The sequence below is a fragment of the Euleptes europaea genome, chromosome 14 (assembly GCF_029931775.1).
Source record: "Euleptes europaea isolate rEulEur1 chromosome 14, rEulEur1.hap1, whole genome shotgun sequence".
NCBI lineage: Eukaryota > Metazoa > Chordata > Lepidosauria > Squamata > Sphaerodactylidae > Euleptes > Euleptes europaea.
The window spans coordinates 51,230,683-51,247,386 of NC_079325.1; the positions used below are offsets into that span (position 1 = coordinate 51,230,683).

General features: G+C 42.0%; 1 protein-coding gene across 1 annotated transcript in view; it reads right to left on the reverse strand.

The window, feature by feature from the left end:
• Positions 1–14,276, reverse strand: part of SETX (senataxin) — a 57,873-nt gene extending 43,597 nt beyond the window's left edge. Inside the window, exons 1-6 of the mRNA XM_056860161.1 lie at positions 14,097–14,276; positions 10,707–10,914; positions 9,290–9,399; positions 5,905–6,124; positions 2,765–2,884; positions 1,812–1,983 (exon numbers count right to left, since the gene is read on the reverse strand). Of these exons, the coding sequence (XP_056716139.1) occupies positions 1,812–1,983; positions 2,765–2,884; positions 5,905–6,124; positions 9,290–9,399; positions 10,707–10,914; positions 14,097–14,276 (1,010 nt within the window). The remainder of the gene's footprint in view (positions 1–1,811; positions 1,984–2,764; positions 2,885–5,904; positions 6,125–9,289; positions 9,400–10,706; positions 10,915–14,096) is intronic.
• Positions 14,277–16,704: the final 2,428 nt, after the last annotated feature.

Here is a 16,704-nt window from a genome sequence, read left to right on the forward strand (position 1 = left end):
CGACAGGAAGAGCTAGGAGCGGTGCCACTTTTGAGTGGCACCGCAACAAACATGGGGATAGGAAACACATGCCAAGCACCGGTGGGTGTACCACAGAGAGAAACAAGCCAATGATCAGAATTATGAAGGAATCCTCTTCATCACTGAACCTCACTGTTCAGCTGCTCTTCTCAGCGTGTACACAAAAAGGGGCAGTCTCTACACAGCAGGTCCTTCCAAAAGGCAGCAAAAGGGGTGGGGAACAGTTCTATAGGGGTTTGTGACCCAGTAGGAAGAGTGCCAACAAAGGGGAAAAAACTCCAGAAGTACCCTTAGGTCAAGGACAAACATACATAAGGGCCAAAATTAATACTATGTGCAAATGATCTTCTGCAAATGTATATCCTGAATTTATTACAGACAAAAATAAAAATCAATAACTTGTATACAGCCCTGCTACAGCCTCTATTTTTCTATTATAAATATAGACACAGAACACAAATAGACACAAAATAACCATCAGACAGACCAAAACTAAGACCAAACGCATTTCGGCCATATGGCCTTCTTCAGTGGTCTAAATCCATTAAAATCCAGAATGCAATTATACCATTATACAGATATACAAATATATGCTAGTATAACAATATGACTGAGTAAAAGTGGTGTTTATAAAATATACAGTTTACTTATAAATACCATCCAGATTTTCCTTTTCAATTTTAGGTTTCAATAAATCTGAAAATTTAATTTCTTTTATAAAACCCTCTTAAATGGGGAGATGTTGGATTTCTTGCCTACTATGGTGCACTGATCAAGGTATCCCAGTCATGAAGACATCATCAAGTCTGACTAAGTTAAATAGTATATATTTCTAAGTTACAAACCACAATACCTCTCAGGCTTGTATATCTGTGTAATGGTATAATTGCATTGAGGGTTTTAATGGATTTAAACCACTGAAGAAGGCCATACGGCCGAAACGCGTTTAGTCTTAGTTTTGGTCTAACTGACTGGTTGTTATTTTGAGCCAATAGGAAGGATTCCATGACCCACTTGAGGGTCCCAATCCATGGGTTGAAGATCACTGGACTTGTGTGAACAACAACTGAGGCAATACAGATGAAGTGGTGGGGCTGCATCTACAGGATCCAGCCCAGTTTACAGTAGCTCAGTGATTACTGCTTCACATGCCCTAAAAAGCCCCTAGGGTTGGCGTGTCACAGATTCAAAAGAGCCCATGTTAAGTGGAAATAGTCTGAGCTTGGTTGTTCAGAAGTGCTACAGAAATGGCCGAGAGTCGTCCAACTAGGAACCTGGATGATAAAGAGATGAAGCTGACATTGCTTTGCCAAATCAAGCCTGTGGCACAGTCGTAACAAAGCCGAGGAACCAGGTCAAGATGCCGGAACGGTAAGAAGCGATCTGGTTTTATGCACATGGCATTGGCTGTGCTTTTTGGTTTTGCATTTTGCTTTGGACTAGTGCCGATTGCAGACAGATGCTGTTAAACGTTTCCTACACAAAAGGCTACTGCCTCTTCCTCTGGTTCAAACATGCAGGGTTTATTTATTGATGCTTGCAATTTTAACCGGCTATAATTTATCTACTAGTCATGTCGTGACCGCTTTAATGTAGTCAACTTGGCCTCTATGATAAACCCATTTGTTTTAGTTCAATAAAAATTTCCTCCACATTCTCCTCATTGCTCTCTCCACTGCACCATTCAGGCCCCCACCTGGACTCCTACACACTACACAGCTATAATGGCTATGAAAAATGTGATTTTAAAGAGCAGCTGTTTTAAAAGCGTTATATTCGAAAGAGCAAACCTCCTGCAACTTTGGCGAATGCGACTGATTTTATTCTTGTAACTTGAACTGTTGATAATGGTTTGAAATGCCTGGATTGGGTCCATCAGCTGACCCCACACTTTGGCCCCGAGCCGATTCAAAATCACCATGAAACACTGCAGCGCTGGCCAGAAAGGATCCTGTTTTTCGTCTGAAAAAGAGAACCCAAAGCATTCTCATATGGGAATATCCTACACTTAACAACAAGATGACAATCACATATGTTTAACTGCCTTGTGCAAAAAACAAGGAGTCCCATACCACCAAGACAAGTTGTAGAGTTAGGAATGGACAATCAGCAATGTACAGGGATCCCATTTTTTGTGACGGGAAAGCTAGTTTACTTGAGCTGGAGAGACTTAAGTCCTTCACATCACCTACCACTAGATCCTTTAACTGGGGATGCTGGGGGTTGAACCTGGGACCTTCTGCATGCCAAGCAGATGCTCTACCACTGAGCCGCAGTCTCTCCCCGTCAGGCATTTATGACTGAATAGTATTGCTGAATGGTTCTCTGTTTGCCTCAAAAACAGGCGATAAGGAAAAAACTGCCATGCGCACACACCTGGCCCAGTATACTACCTTTACTTTATACAGTCCCATCTTATACAGTATACTGTGTTCTGAATAAATTACTTTAAACAGGAAACAGTGTAGAAACATCGAAGCGCAGAGCTGGAAGGGACATAAACGGTCATCTAGTCCAACCCACTGCACAACGCAGGAAATTCCCAACGAACTCCCCACCCCACTCCATCAGTGACCCAGCTCTATGCCCAGAGGAAGGCAAAAAAACTCCAGGATCTCTGGCCAACCTGGCCTGGAGGAAAGTTAATGTAATATTAAGGTAAAGGCAAGGATTTCACATACACACCCATCCGAAAGTCAATGAAATGAATGTTTTATCATTGCACAGAATGAATGCTAATTACCATCTGTGTGTTTATCCATTGTGGACAGTATGGATTGCATGAAGTCATTCTGCTTTTCTGGGCCAAGTAATAATGAATCCATAGCTTGTTCTTCCAATACCGTAAGCAACATGCAGATGCCTACAATGAAAATAACACAACTTTACAATTTGCAGTCAGTCTTTGGGTGAACCCCCAAAACAGGTACAAGTGAGCTTGCATTCCTTTGCATGATTCACTTTTAGATTGTAAGCTCCTGGGTGTAAGGACCTGTCTTGGTTGCTTACATTTCTTTGAAGTGCCACCTACATTGATGGCACTACTTAAACCACAACAAGACAGAGAACAGTTGGAGACTGCAAAGTCAGCCATCAAAAGATGTAAAGGGAGCTATACAGTGCACGTTAAAACCACTTCCTCAGGAAGTCATGCTTAACCTTGAAATAGCAATAGGCATTAATTTTTCAGAGGTCTGAAGATCCGATCCATGAGTTTTGTGAAATAAGAGTATATATCTTTGTTTTCTGTTACTTCACTTTTTCTGTACATTTTCTTTGTATTCAATATGAAAAAATAATTTAATAATCCCTTAAAAATAAAAAACACCTCTTTCAAAGGAAGCCAGGCTAAACTGAAAATATTGAATGTTTGTCTATGTAAGGAAGAACCATGTATTTTTGGTTAATTATTTAGAAGCAAGTTATTCTACAGCTGGATTCTGGGGGGAAGTTCTGGCTTATGTAGTCAAGTATAAATTTGAAGTTTTGAGAAAATCAGTCTCCTGCTACTGAGAATCTGCCAGCCTACTTGCAAATTAACGTCCTCCAAAACATCCTATCCTTAACAGCCTTACTGTTACTCAAGTCTTGAAAACTGAGGCATCCTTTATAGAGTCAATCCATCTTGAGTCTTCCTCTTTTCCTATCATTATTGTCTTTACCAACTACTCTTGACTTCTTGTGATATAACCAAAGTACAATAGCCTCAGTTTAGTCATCTTAGCCTCTAGAGAGAGTTTAGGCTTGATTTGATCTAGAAACCACTAATTTGTATAAAATAGTGGCCAGCAAAACAACGCTAATGCTCACAGGTGCTTTTCAACCCCAACATGTGTTTCTGCACACAGTGCTCCTCCAATGCCATCTAATGCTGGGGAATCCATTCAAGGCCTTCGCTGCTGGAGTAGCACATTGGGGAGATCGTTCAAGCTTTGCACTTCTCGGTACTGAGATAAATTAAGCCGACTGTTTTATTTGCAGGCTAAGGTAAACAAAGCCCATGGGATTTGCTCCAAATCCTGGAATGCTATTTTCTGGAAGCCAACTTGCACCAAAATCAGGGTTGAAAGGGGAAAAAATTAAAAATATATTATAAACCCACTGGATTTTTGTTCAACAAAGAAATGCAATTCACTGGATTTTCAGGAACATTCCAAATGATTTCACAACCCAAATATTTTGGAATTACGATTTTCAAGACCAGGAGGTTTAAGAAGAAGAGTTGGTTTTTATACCCCACTTTTCTCTACCTTTAAGGAGTCTCAAAGCGACTTACAATTGCCTTCCCTTCCTCTCCCCACAACCTTGTGAGGTAGGTAGAGCTGAGAGAGTCTTGATATAACTACGACTAGCCCAAAGTCACCCAGCAGGCTTCATGTGGAGGAGTGGGGAATCAATCCCGGTTCTCCACAGTAGAGTCCGCTGCTCTTAACCATTACGCCATGCTGGCTCTCAGCATCTCAGTAAGCATCTCAGTAAGCTGAGAGAATGCTTCCTGAAGCAAGAGTGATGGAATTCAGTGGAAGCTTGAAGTTGGAGACAAGACCAAACAGACTGCTATTATCAGTGTTAAAATGCTACCTGGAGCTAGATTATAATACCAAAACGCGGGGTTATCTGCTGAAGCTGGTGGCGTCTTGTCTGTGGGCTTCCTAGAGGTACCTGGTTGGCCACTGTGTGAACAGACTGCTGGACTTGATGGGCCTTGGTCTGATCCAGCATGGCTTTTCTTATGTTCTTATGCAGTCTGTGAGAGAAATGCTAGAGATATACCTCAGCAATGGGTGTTCAAAAGAAAGGCACCCTAAAGATGCCTGAATGGAAACAGGTCCCAGAATCAACAGGGGGTGCTGAACATGGCAAAAGCACACCAAAGAGGCTAGGTATCAAGCTGCCACAAGCAACCATGGGAAGCAAGGAAGTCAGATAAGGGTAACAACCTTGAGAAGCTAAATCCATTGATATCAGGGCAATGTTTTGGGCACCATCAGGTAATGTTGTGAGAACATGGTTTTTGTCCCCTTGGGAAAGAGAGTGGGAGTTAAATAAAAAGTACCATCTGGGCATCTGTGCCCACCTCTGGTCAAGCCTGGCTGGGAGGGTGCCAAGTTCCCTTGAGTCATCTGCAGCCCTGAAATTCTCATAGGCAGCGAAGCTTTATAATTTATGGCACTCAGATTTACATGAGAATAGGGGCAGAAAGGTGCTTATTATTAGGGAGGCCTAAAGGCAAGATGCTCACTGGGTGTGCTTGGGCCAGTCACACTCAGCCTAGCCTACCTCGCAGGGTTCTGAAGATAAAATGGAGAGAAAAACGCTGTTAAGCTGCTTTGGGTCCCCACTGAGGAGACAGGCAGGGTACAAATGAATGAATTAAATAAATAAACAATGATGTAGGCTTTATTCAACTCCGCAACCATATAACAATTTGCTGCTTCATCTTATTATTTGGGTTTTCAGTTGCTTTGTCTGCTGTGTATTCAGTTTATTTCTCCTGTGTCTGTCATTTGCTTTTTTATTTTTTCTTTCTAATTTAATAAAATGTTTAATTCATTTCATTGAAACTGGGTATTCCACAATAGCTGAACAGTTGCCCAAGAGCCCTTTCTTCACGAAATGAATCAGGTGTTCCTATTACCTTCAACACTGCAAACACTTTGGCTTAAGCTGGCTTTTAAAAACTGGGGTTAAACTGTATGACTTAAATGATCAATAAATCAACACAAATCAAACTAAAATAATGTTCTGTTTCATCATTTAAGGGTTTTGTTCATGAATTGCATCATATTTTGATTTTAACATTGCGAGCTTACCGTGCACTCTGGGAACGGGACACTCTAGGAATCTGACCAAATAAGCTCCCATGATAAAACCCCTGCTCACCGAGCCAGTAGCTTTTGTAGTTGCTGGTATCATAGAGATGGCGGGGCAATAGGACGAGTTTTCCTTCCTCTACCACCACAGAATTATAAATACTGGGATTTTCAAACAAGCCCAGCTCAATCACTTTGAGCAAGCAAGTGAACACTTCCTGTATGTCATAGTAGTCATCCCTGTCCACTTCCCCCAGATTCGTGGCTGTTTGGATGGCCCACCGACGGATCTGTGGGTTTGAAGAGAGACTAGAAATTATTATTGGAAGAAGTTACACAACACTCACTATGGTGGACCTCATCTACCGTGAGTGGGAAGCACGCTTTCTCCCCCTTCCCACAGCTGCCTGCTATGCCCTCCAAAATCATGCACTGGGGAACAGCTGCCCCCCCCCATACCCTTTATCCCAAAACAACAAACTGGCAAAAAAATCAAACATCCCTTTTTCTGCTGGAGGGAGAATCTTTCGGCAGAGAAAAACAGGGTTAGAATCCACCCCTTGAAAAAAGTCAACAGCACTAAGTACAATCCGCTGTGAACAGTTTTTGCTAAGTCAAAGGTTCTCTATCACAGAGTAAAAAGACTTATTTGAATGTGGTGCCTACCCCCTCTTCTCGTCTAGGGAAAGTCAGTAGCAATGGGCATTCCTTTCAAAATAAAGGAAAGAGACAAGCCAAAAAAGCTCTACTCATTTTGAAACTGAAAAATAATGAGAATCAAAATGAATGATCGTTGCCACGGGTTTCAATGGGAAACATTTCCAGCTGTAAATGTTTTCCACCCAACAGGAATGAAATTTTCAGGTGCTGTAACCTTTCGTCCCTGACAAATTTTAGGGAGATGAGAAAGAGAGAAACCAAACATTGCGTGTGTGTAAGAGTGCGATCAAATCTCAGCCGATGGATGGCGACCCCGTAGGGTTTTCAAGGCAAGAGATGTTCAGAGGGGGTTTGCCGTTGCCTTCCTCTGCATAGCGATCCCGGAATTCCTTGGTGTCTCCAATCCAAATACTAACCAGGGCCAACCCTGCTTAGCTTCCGAGATCTCTGTCAAGTAGTACCCTCTGCCTGGATACTACAGCCTGCATAAGCTCACCACTTAGTATTGGTTAAATTTGTATAATTGGAAATCTGAACTGACTGTGATAAGACTGTAGATTATATTTGGAATATTTTTTGAAATATATTATTTGACCTGTGGTTTGAGTGTATACAACACAGAACACTTTGGGTAACACAGAACACTACCTCTTTAATTAGCTTTTTGTATATTTGTTTGTGTCATTTTTAAGATTTCTGTTTCAATTACAAATGTAAACAGTTGACGTCTAAGTTGTATATGATTTGGAACTTTTCCTGGTGAATTAGCAACCTGAATATGGGTAATTTCATTTAAAGAGATATGTATTAGAAATCATTAACAAGAAATACTTCTAGACAGAGGGTACTACTTGACAGAGGTTTGCTTACTGGACATTTTAGTACCTTCATTCCCCTTTAGGATTATTAGCTTCCAAGATCTGACAAGATCAGGCTAGGCTGGGCCATACAGGTCAGGAACAAACCAAACACTAGAGGCCATTAAAATAAAGACCTGTAACTCTTAAAAGAGAGAAAAGGAAAAAGGGGGTGTTACTGCATCTAGACAGCTATCTATTCAATTAGCATAAAAATGCAGAAAACTCATTTTTCAAAAGGAATTCTCGTGTGAACAAGCAGTTTTCAGTAAAAATAAAACAGATCTTTATTTCTGGCACAGGTTTCAATTTAAAAAGCCAATAATGGTGCCTGTCTGAAGTGCAGTAGACGCGATCCCTTGGATGAGCAGAATAGTACCTGAAAGTTTCATCTATTTAGGATGGAAAACAAACAAAAAAGTTTTATTGAGAGCAGTGAAGAAGAACCTGAATGGATTAAACATTTTTTAAAAAACAAAATAACCACACATTGCTAATAGCTGGGGTGGGAGTGGGGGACTAGAGCTGCCTCCTTGCTTTGATGTGTGGCTAATTTTACTGCTACTTGCTGATTAATTTGTTCAAAGCCACTGAGCTGGATCTCTTTGAAAGTCCCAATATTTATAGCTCTTCAATGGCTGAGCAGGAAACACATGTTGTCTCCCCATCTGCACGGGGTCAGAAAGCTGCAAGAAATACTGGCTCAGCTACTAGACATTCTGATAAAATGATCATTACAAAGGTGTTCAGTGCAGGAAAATAAGGGAGACTTAAAAAAGACTAGAGAAATACTGTATTCACAGAAATGTGGCGCTTCCTAATCCTGGACAAAACATCCCTTTCTTCTCAGGACCAGGAAGCAGGGGAGGTTCATGGTCCTCGCCTGAGAATAAGTTGACATATCTCAAATGTCTGCACAGGCCATGGAACTAGTTGAAAACAACTTCATACAATTTACCTAGAATGACATCACCAAATGCATTTCAGAATTCAGCTCTTTATTTAGCAAGTTTCCAACTAACTTTTCAACGATCAACACTCCAAAAAGCAAGGTATACAAGAATAAAACAGAAATCACTTAACCAAATGTTAACCAAATTTTTAAGTTAACATTTTATCCCATCCTTCCTCCAAGCAGCTCCCCCTTTTCTCCCTCTCATATAATACTAGAACGTGGGGTCATCTGCTGAAGCTGGAGGGTGAGAGATTCAAAACAGATAAAAGTATTTTTTCACACAACGCATAACGAAATTGTGGAACTCCCTGCCCCAGGATGTGGTGATGGCTGCCAACTTGGAAGGCTTTAAGAGGGGAGTGGACATGTTCATGGAGGAGAGGGATATTCAAGGCTACTAGTAAAAATGGATATTACTCATTTTGCACACGGATTCTCTCCAGGATCAGATGAGCATGCCTATTATATTAAGCGCTTTGGAATACAGGCAGGACAATGTTGCTGCAGTCGTTTTGCTTGTGGGCTTCCTAGAGGCACCTGGTTGGCCACTGTGTGAACAGTCTGCTGGACTTGATGGACCTTGGTCTGATCCAGCATGGACTTTCTTATGTTAAGGAGGCTTCCTGATTTTATGCTCACAATTTTATGAGGCAGGTTAGCCAGAAAGAGAACAACTGTCTCAAAGATACTTAGGGATCTTCCCAGTCCTAGTCTGACTCTCGAACTAAACACTGCAATGGATCTCTAAAACTGTAAGCAACAAAACCCTTAACCAGTAGAAGTCTGAGTAAATAAGAGTTTAGACTACTGCACATCACAGGAGGAAACTGATAATGAAAACACACCCTCAGCAGCTTTCCCCAGACTGACCCTAACATAACGTGGAACCACCAAGACTGACTGCAGCCAATATTAGTAAGCAGAGTCTAACGTTTCGTCAACATGCTTTATACAAGAATGCAGAGTAGCATAAAACAGCTCACATGTTCATTGGGGTGAACCACAAGCAGATAAATCCCTGGGTGTTTGCCAGTAACCTCATAGCTGTAGTTGATTTTCTCCACTTCAAAAAGAGCTTCAACGCACAAGTCACCTGCAATCCAAAGAGAGAGAATGAAAGTTAAAATCAAATAGTCATTGAATGAAGGAAAACTTATTTGCACGAGGTATCTGAAACATTTAACCTGCTCTATATGATGCTCATCAATAACCCAAGTAGTTTTTGACCCTATTATTAAAACACATAATTTTAGTTTTTGCATAGTTTATAATGAAATGTTCCTCCTGGAAGTGCACTGCCAAAATACCCAAGGCTTTTTTAGTCCTACCCTAGTTTGCGAAAGAATCACCACATCATCGGTGTACAGAAGTATTGGTAGCCTTTTTTCTACTAATTTTGGAGCGTGAATATCTGAGCTCAACAACTGTTTGATAAGTGTGTCAATATAAATGTTAAATAAAAAGGGTGTATTTGCATGAGAGAAGAGTTCACGATCAAATAATCATAAAACAGGAAAAGACTCCCTGGGTCATCTGGGCTCAGAGCACCATCTAATAGTGGGAGAGATCATCTATACATCTAATTCCCAACTATGGCCCCTATCTGCGGATATTTAAATCGGCAGATGGGGGGCACGCTTACCCCAAACAGATGTGACTTCAAACCTGGAGTACTTCCCAAGTTTTGCTGAAAAATCTGAAAACTTTTTTTAAAAGTGGGTTTAAATCCCCCCCCCAACAAAAAAGTGTTCTCTGTGCACACATAGAGAACACACCTATCTTTTGCGGCTGCCTCCATTTTCCACTGGCCCAGCAGAGCACGAAGCGCCTGCCTCAGATCCCCACTACTCCAGCTGGATGCATAGCCGCCACGCCGCTGTGGTGGCAAAGCCCGTTCACGGTGGTGGCAGAGCCCGGGGGGTGCTGATAGACCCATTCACAGGATCAGCATCTAGAAGCCACTCTGGGCCTGTCCACGGCAGGGCCCAGAAGGCACTGGCAGGTCTGTCTATGGTGGTGGCAGAGCCCTGCTGCAGTTGGACTTGAAGGTGCGTGGGGGCAGGAGATGGGATACCCCCCACATGTTTTGTGGGCACTCACTTGTGTATACCTAAAGCAGCTGATAGATGTTTCTCCAGCTTTTTTTCCCTGAACATCCCATGGAGAAGATTCCGCCCCCCATGCCTCCTTATTCCTCATTAAGCTCCTATTACAGAACCTTGTTTTCCACGTCATTTGACCTTAAATTACCTTTCTGCTGTATATTCTCATTTGCTTCATGTTCTGCCCTCAGTGGACAGAGTGAAAAACTGATCCTTCTCTTATCAACCTCTTTTTTAAATATCACAAAATTTATCAATTCCAGCTATATTCACAGAATATACACTACTGGATACTCACTGAGACGCTCATTAAGCAGCAGGTATGGGTATTTCAGTATTTCAAGCAAAGGAATACTGAGGTCTCTCTCCAAGTCAGAACTGGTATAACCATAGCATGGTGTTTCTTTGTCTCCTTCCACAATATATAAATCAGGAGGTTCATTTGTCTTGTGCATGGTTTTCTCTAAGTGGTCGATAAGGCGTGTAGTTTCCAGTTGCCACAGGACCTGGAATTTGAACACAGGCATTATAAAGTAATAATTACGGCCTCCGATGGCCACAAGGAGGAAAGAAACCTGCCACAGCCAAATACTTCTACCACATTAACCCACACAAGAGAAGACTGAAGCTGTAAGTTAAAATATAAAACAATTCAAATAAAAGACATTTGAAAACACTGAACAGGAAAGAACAGAAGGCCACCCTCTATCCCTGCCCCACGGAGAGAACTGCAAGGCCATCAGTCGTACCACTCAAGGAGACCTCCCCACACCAACAGACCTGCCTGGGTCAAATGATGCTCTCTTAAAGGCTCTCCCTAGCCTCAGCCACCTGCCAATAAAACAGGAACATGGCCTGACAGCAGGATGCTAATGCAAGAGGAACCCCCAATTGAAAAAGCTTTCGATTGGTTCTTTGTATGTAAAAAGGGACCTTCTTAAAGAATAGACCTTGTACACAATTATAATAATAATGATATCCTGGCAGAGTTGGCCTGGATCATTTAGAAACACTAGTCTGATTAACAGGATGATGAAGAAGAAGAGTTGGTTTTTATATGCCGACTTTCTCCACCACTTAAAGGAGACTCAAACTAGCTTACAATCACCTTCCCTTCCCCTCCCCACAACAGACACCCTGTGAGGTAGGTGGGGCTGAGAGCTCTAACAGAGCTGTAACTTGTCCAAGGTCACCCAGCTGGCTTCGTGTGTAGGAATGGGGAAATGAATCCAGTTCACCAGATTAGCCTCCTCTGCTCACGTGGAGGAGTGGGGAATCAAATCCGGTTCTCCAGAAGACTTACACATGACGGGAATGGAAGCTTCTTGTCAACCCCAAAAATTTAGTCTTTAAAGCCACTGGGATACCCCCATCTGGCCCAATTTCAGTTCCAGATCAGGATGGAAGCTACATATGTGACCAAAACACATACCAACTTTTCTTAATTTGGGCAATTTTGTAACTATTAGCAATGCCCATTGATATAGAGTCAAAGACTTGCTGATGTCATATTTCTAGAAAACACATAATAGAGGAGTATCTGGGAATCAAACACAGAAAGATGTAGATTGAAGATGACAATGCTGTTCATCTTTATGGAGAGCAGAGTAGCACTAAAAACAGTGTCTTCAGGGATGAAAGTGATATTACCTGTTGATTCCAGATGCCCAGAACCAGAGATTCTTCCCCAATGCTACTTAAAGCAATAAAAATGAGCACCACAGATCAGGTATAGCAAAAAGAAAAAGGAAAGAAAAGAAAGCAGCAGGGAGAAACAGTAACTCCACAAAACAGCCTAAAACCTTTTCTCTGGACTGGTTATTTCTCTGGACTGGTTATTTTACTGAGGTCACACAAACACCAGCAGGAAGAGAGGGGGGGAAATCAAGTTGTAACTATAGACCTAGCTATTGAAGATGATATGAAGAATCTCACAGCTGGAATAAAGGTATCCCAAGATCCACTTTTTTACATATATAAAACCCCTTTATAGATCCCCCGGCCATTTAAATTAAGGAAATTACTTACTATGGCTCTCACAAAAACTGAAACCACAGCTGATACAGTAATGCAGCTAGGCCTTACCCACCAACAGGAAATGAAATAGCCCCAAAAATCTGAGTCTGAGCCGCAACTGAAGATAAAACCTTTGCAAACTGCAGTCGATAGAGTAATCTTCACTTTTGTGGTTTCTCATGAACCTAATATAGAGGGTTTTTTTTAAACAAGATAGCTGTCTTAATTGATGCAATTAGGCGATGGCATCATCCCCGGCATTGAGAAAGAGCAGAGTTGGCCCTGTATGACAGAGCAATAAAACTAGGCCTAGTGACTTCACCGCCAAAGCCCTAGACCACCATAGCAAAAAAGCAATTATCAGAGAACTTGAGGATCCCTTCCTGTCAAGGGTTCAATCATCCAAGAATCTCAAGATATTTATTTCTCCTGAAATGCTGAGGAAAAGGTAATTGCTGAGGAAAAGGAAATTGCTGAAACCTATAACAGAGATGCAAAACTGAAATATTGCTGAAGAGGTGTCTCGTTTAAACCTGTGTAAGCTGTAAGAGGAGTACTCTTCGAGCAAGAAACCTAGGTCGAGGATGCCTACTTCTTCAAGCACTTCTGCAACAGATCTCAGTTAATTTAACTACTTCATCTAAGAGCTTCCTGGACCCAAACACACACAAAAACCACAGAGTGGGAGGTGTAACTCAACAACCACCAAAAAGAAATCCTGAACAGAGAGCAAATCAACCAATCTTTAATTTACAATCATTTGACCAAATCAAAATAACATATGATCACCATAAAACAATATTAATTATTCAACAAATCCATAGATAAAAAGTTATTGACAAGATCCTAATAAAATCCCATTTCTGAAATGGACCATATTCTAACTTCTAAAAGGTTTATCTAATAACATTTACTATTTATGACTTTCATCTTTCCGTGCCTTATATATAGCGGCACAAAGTTCAGCCACACGTCTCGAGATTAATGGGTTACTATCTTCCAAAAGTCGCTGAGTATGAATTTCATCAGACAGACCCATATTGTTTTTTTAAATTTCCTGGATAGTCTTGACTCTTATCTCATGGTGGAGAAGACAATACAGTAAGGCAGAGAGCCCTGGTTAAAATGTTTTTATTTACAAGAGGAATATGTGCTACTATCCCCAGGACTAAAGACAGGCTTGACAGACATCCTCCTGACTGCTAGTGTTCTATTTCCTACACAATTGTTCAGAAGCCTGCCATGTTCAAACTACATGCAGTTTCACTTCCTTCACTTCTACTTCTAACAATATTTTATTATGCTCTCTTATGAGTCACCTTTATACACAGCACAAAAGCATCTGGCCGAAAGGAAGCACTGAATTCACCAACTTAGCAGCTGACAAGTGACAAATGGGCACAGTTCCTCAACTGATCAACTCTTGAATGAAAGAGCAACTGGCAAATGGGACCAACGGGCACAATTCCTCAACTGACCAGCTCCTCTCTCGTGTGAAAGAGCAAACCACAACCAAATTCCCTGTTCCATCTTGCTTGCCTGCTTTGCCTCCCCCAAACGATCCACTATGACAACCAGACTTCTGTTTGCCTGACTCTACCACAGCTGTGCCTAGAGACTTCTAGCCCTGATGCCTTCAGGGTAACATGAGCTACAGAAGAAAACAAATTACCGTTTGCAGTGATGGTAACTTATCCCTTGCTTTGTGGTACTCATCCACACACTCCACGCAGTAGCAGAGGTCATCATTGGCGGCAGCAAGTTCATTGGGGGACAAAGCCTTAGAAGCATAACTTTGTAGCAGCCGGATGGCATCTTGACCACCAGGGGTACACCAACAACACGTACTCATTCTGCATAAAAAAAAGGAAGGGAAAACATCTGAAGCTGTAATGCAGAAATATGCAGACTTCCCGGTGGCAAGTTACCACAGGGGAAATTCTTGTTTTATTTTCGAGTGTGCATACTCCTGTATATTTTTATTTATAGTCCACCTTTCTCACTGAGACTCAAGATGGATTATATAATGAGAAAGAATCTGAAGTTGGGGAATGGCTATGTCAGACTGTGCCTGCCCCCTCTCAGCTGGGAGGCCTCCGAGTTCTGGGGAAATGCTATTTAATCTCCTAACATCTCTGCTGAGAGAAGTCATCAGGAGGTTTGGGCTGTGGCGTTGCCAATATGCAGATACCACCCAGCTCTACCTTTCTCTTCCACCCAATCCAAGGAAGCTGTTGAAATTCTAAACTGAAGTCAGTCATGGGCTGGATGAAGGTGAACAAGCTAAAACTTAACGCTGACAAGACAGAGGTGCTCTGAGTTAGAAGAAAGGCAGACCAGGGACTTCAGATCTCCCATCCTAGATGGGATTACACTCCTCTTGAAAATTCAGGTTGACAGATTGGGAGTGCTGCTCAATGTTGTGGAAATTCTTGTTCCCACCTCCCGGTTCTTTGTGATTGGATTTCTCTGCCTGCTCACTTACCAAAAGCAGAGCCCAGAGAATTTGATAAGAAAGATAGACCTTGCACACAAGATACTCTTAAACAGCACATCAAACGTATAACAGTAAACCATGCAGTTTTATTGGACTTACAAGAGAATATAAGGCAACGATAGAAGCAATACTTGGCTAAATATATATGGCAGAATTTAACAAACCCACACACAAGTTGACACACAAACAAACAGCTAGCAGAGTACTCTGGGTCATTCCAAGGAAAAGACAGAGATGGCAACCACAAATTATGGAGCCTTGGTCTCTCCCTTAGAAGGACAAAGGACTGGGCAGCTTGACTAGCCTTTTATAGGCTAAACCGTGAGAAGGGGGTCCCAACCGGACACCTCCTTTCAAATTCTTCAGGAGATGGGTTTCACAAATCATCCTGTTCCAAAATAAGTTTCCCAGATGCAGGGTCCCTGACAACTATTTGTTCGTCTGTCAGCCCGTGTACACAAACAATTTCCCCCATGCGTAAGCAGACAACTTGCTGCCTGTCTAAATGACCTTGCTATCCCTAAACATAATTTGGGGCACCTAATGTGTTTTGGTTGACTAACTCCTAGCAATGCAACCTCCTGTACCCTTTAAGGTTAGGGGCCTAGTTGAAGCTAGGGTCAGCTAGAGGCCTGCCCCCTTGAAAGCCATAGTCAGGCCTTCATGTGGCTTCTAAGCTACAGGTTATAATATTAAGGTATAAAGATGGTTCTTCTTAAGCCAAACTAATTTTTAATATGAAAATTCTCACCACACTCAACACACCTTAGAAAATCAGGCGGCTGCTGTGGTGCAGTGCGCTCCCCCAGCTTCAGCTGGTGCACTAGCTGTGCCCATTCTTTGCTCAATCAGATCTAGTTGCAGTGATCCATGCCTTAGTTACATCTAGATCCAAAAAGCCTTGGGGTCGAAGCCCAAAGAGTAACTAAAAGGAGCAGAGCCCTGTCAAGGCCTTGCTGCTTTGTTTTTTGATAAATGACTGACTATTTATTTGTATTCTATTGGGATGTCTGTAATGGCTAGCCACCTAGAGAGTTCTTTTCCAACCGGATATAAGTAAATAGCCAGTGAACTGGCTCTAAGGAGCAGTTTTCTAACTATTTGCTTGGGTTCAGAGTAGATGTTTCCAGAAGTGCAAGATTTCTGCCCAATTTAGGCAAGGAGACAAGTCTGTCTAATTCTCCAAAAATTCTAAAATCCTGTTCTAGGGAGGGAGGGAAACCCTCCCACAAAACAGGATGGGGGCACTTTGGGAGGCTGGGGGGGGGGGCGAGAAAGCAAGAATATTGTGTGCAGAAATCTGTGTGCAGAATTCCACATTTACAGAAACCGTAATCAGGATTCACCCATTGATTCTGCTTCTGTTCTTTCCTACTTTCCTGGTCAGTTTAGATGGAGAGTAATGGATCCCAGTGGCCTCAAGAATACTCTGGGAGATTCAAGGAGCCTTGGCAGAAATGTCCTTGAAGTCTGTGTTGTAGCATAGAATACTAAAAATTTCCAGAAATTTTGAATCCACAGGGAATGCCCCCCCCCCATCTTTTTGGAAACACACAGAATTTGGGGGGGGGGGGATTGAAATATATGCAATACTTCTCTTCCTATCAAACCTAAACTTCTTTGACTGATTTAACAACATAAATGCATCACTTAGAGATTGTGTGTGTGTTAAGTGCCGTCAAGTTGCTTCCGACTCATGGTGACCCTATGCATGAAAGTCCTCCAAAATGTCCTATCTTTGACAGCCTTGCTCAGATCTTGCAAACTGAAGGCTGTGGCTTCC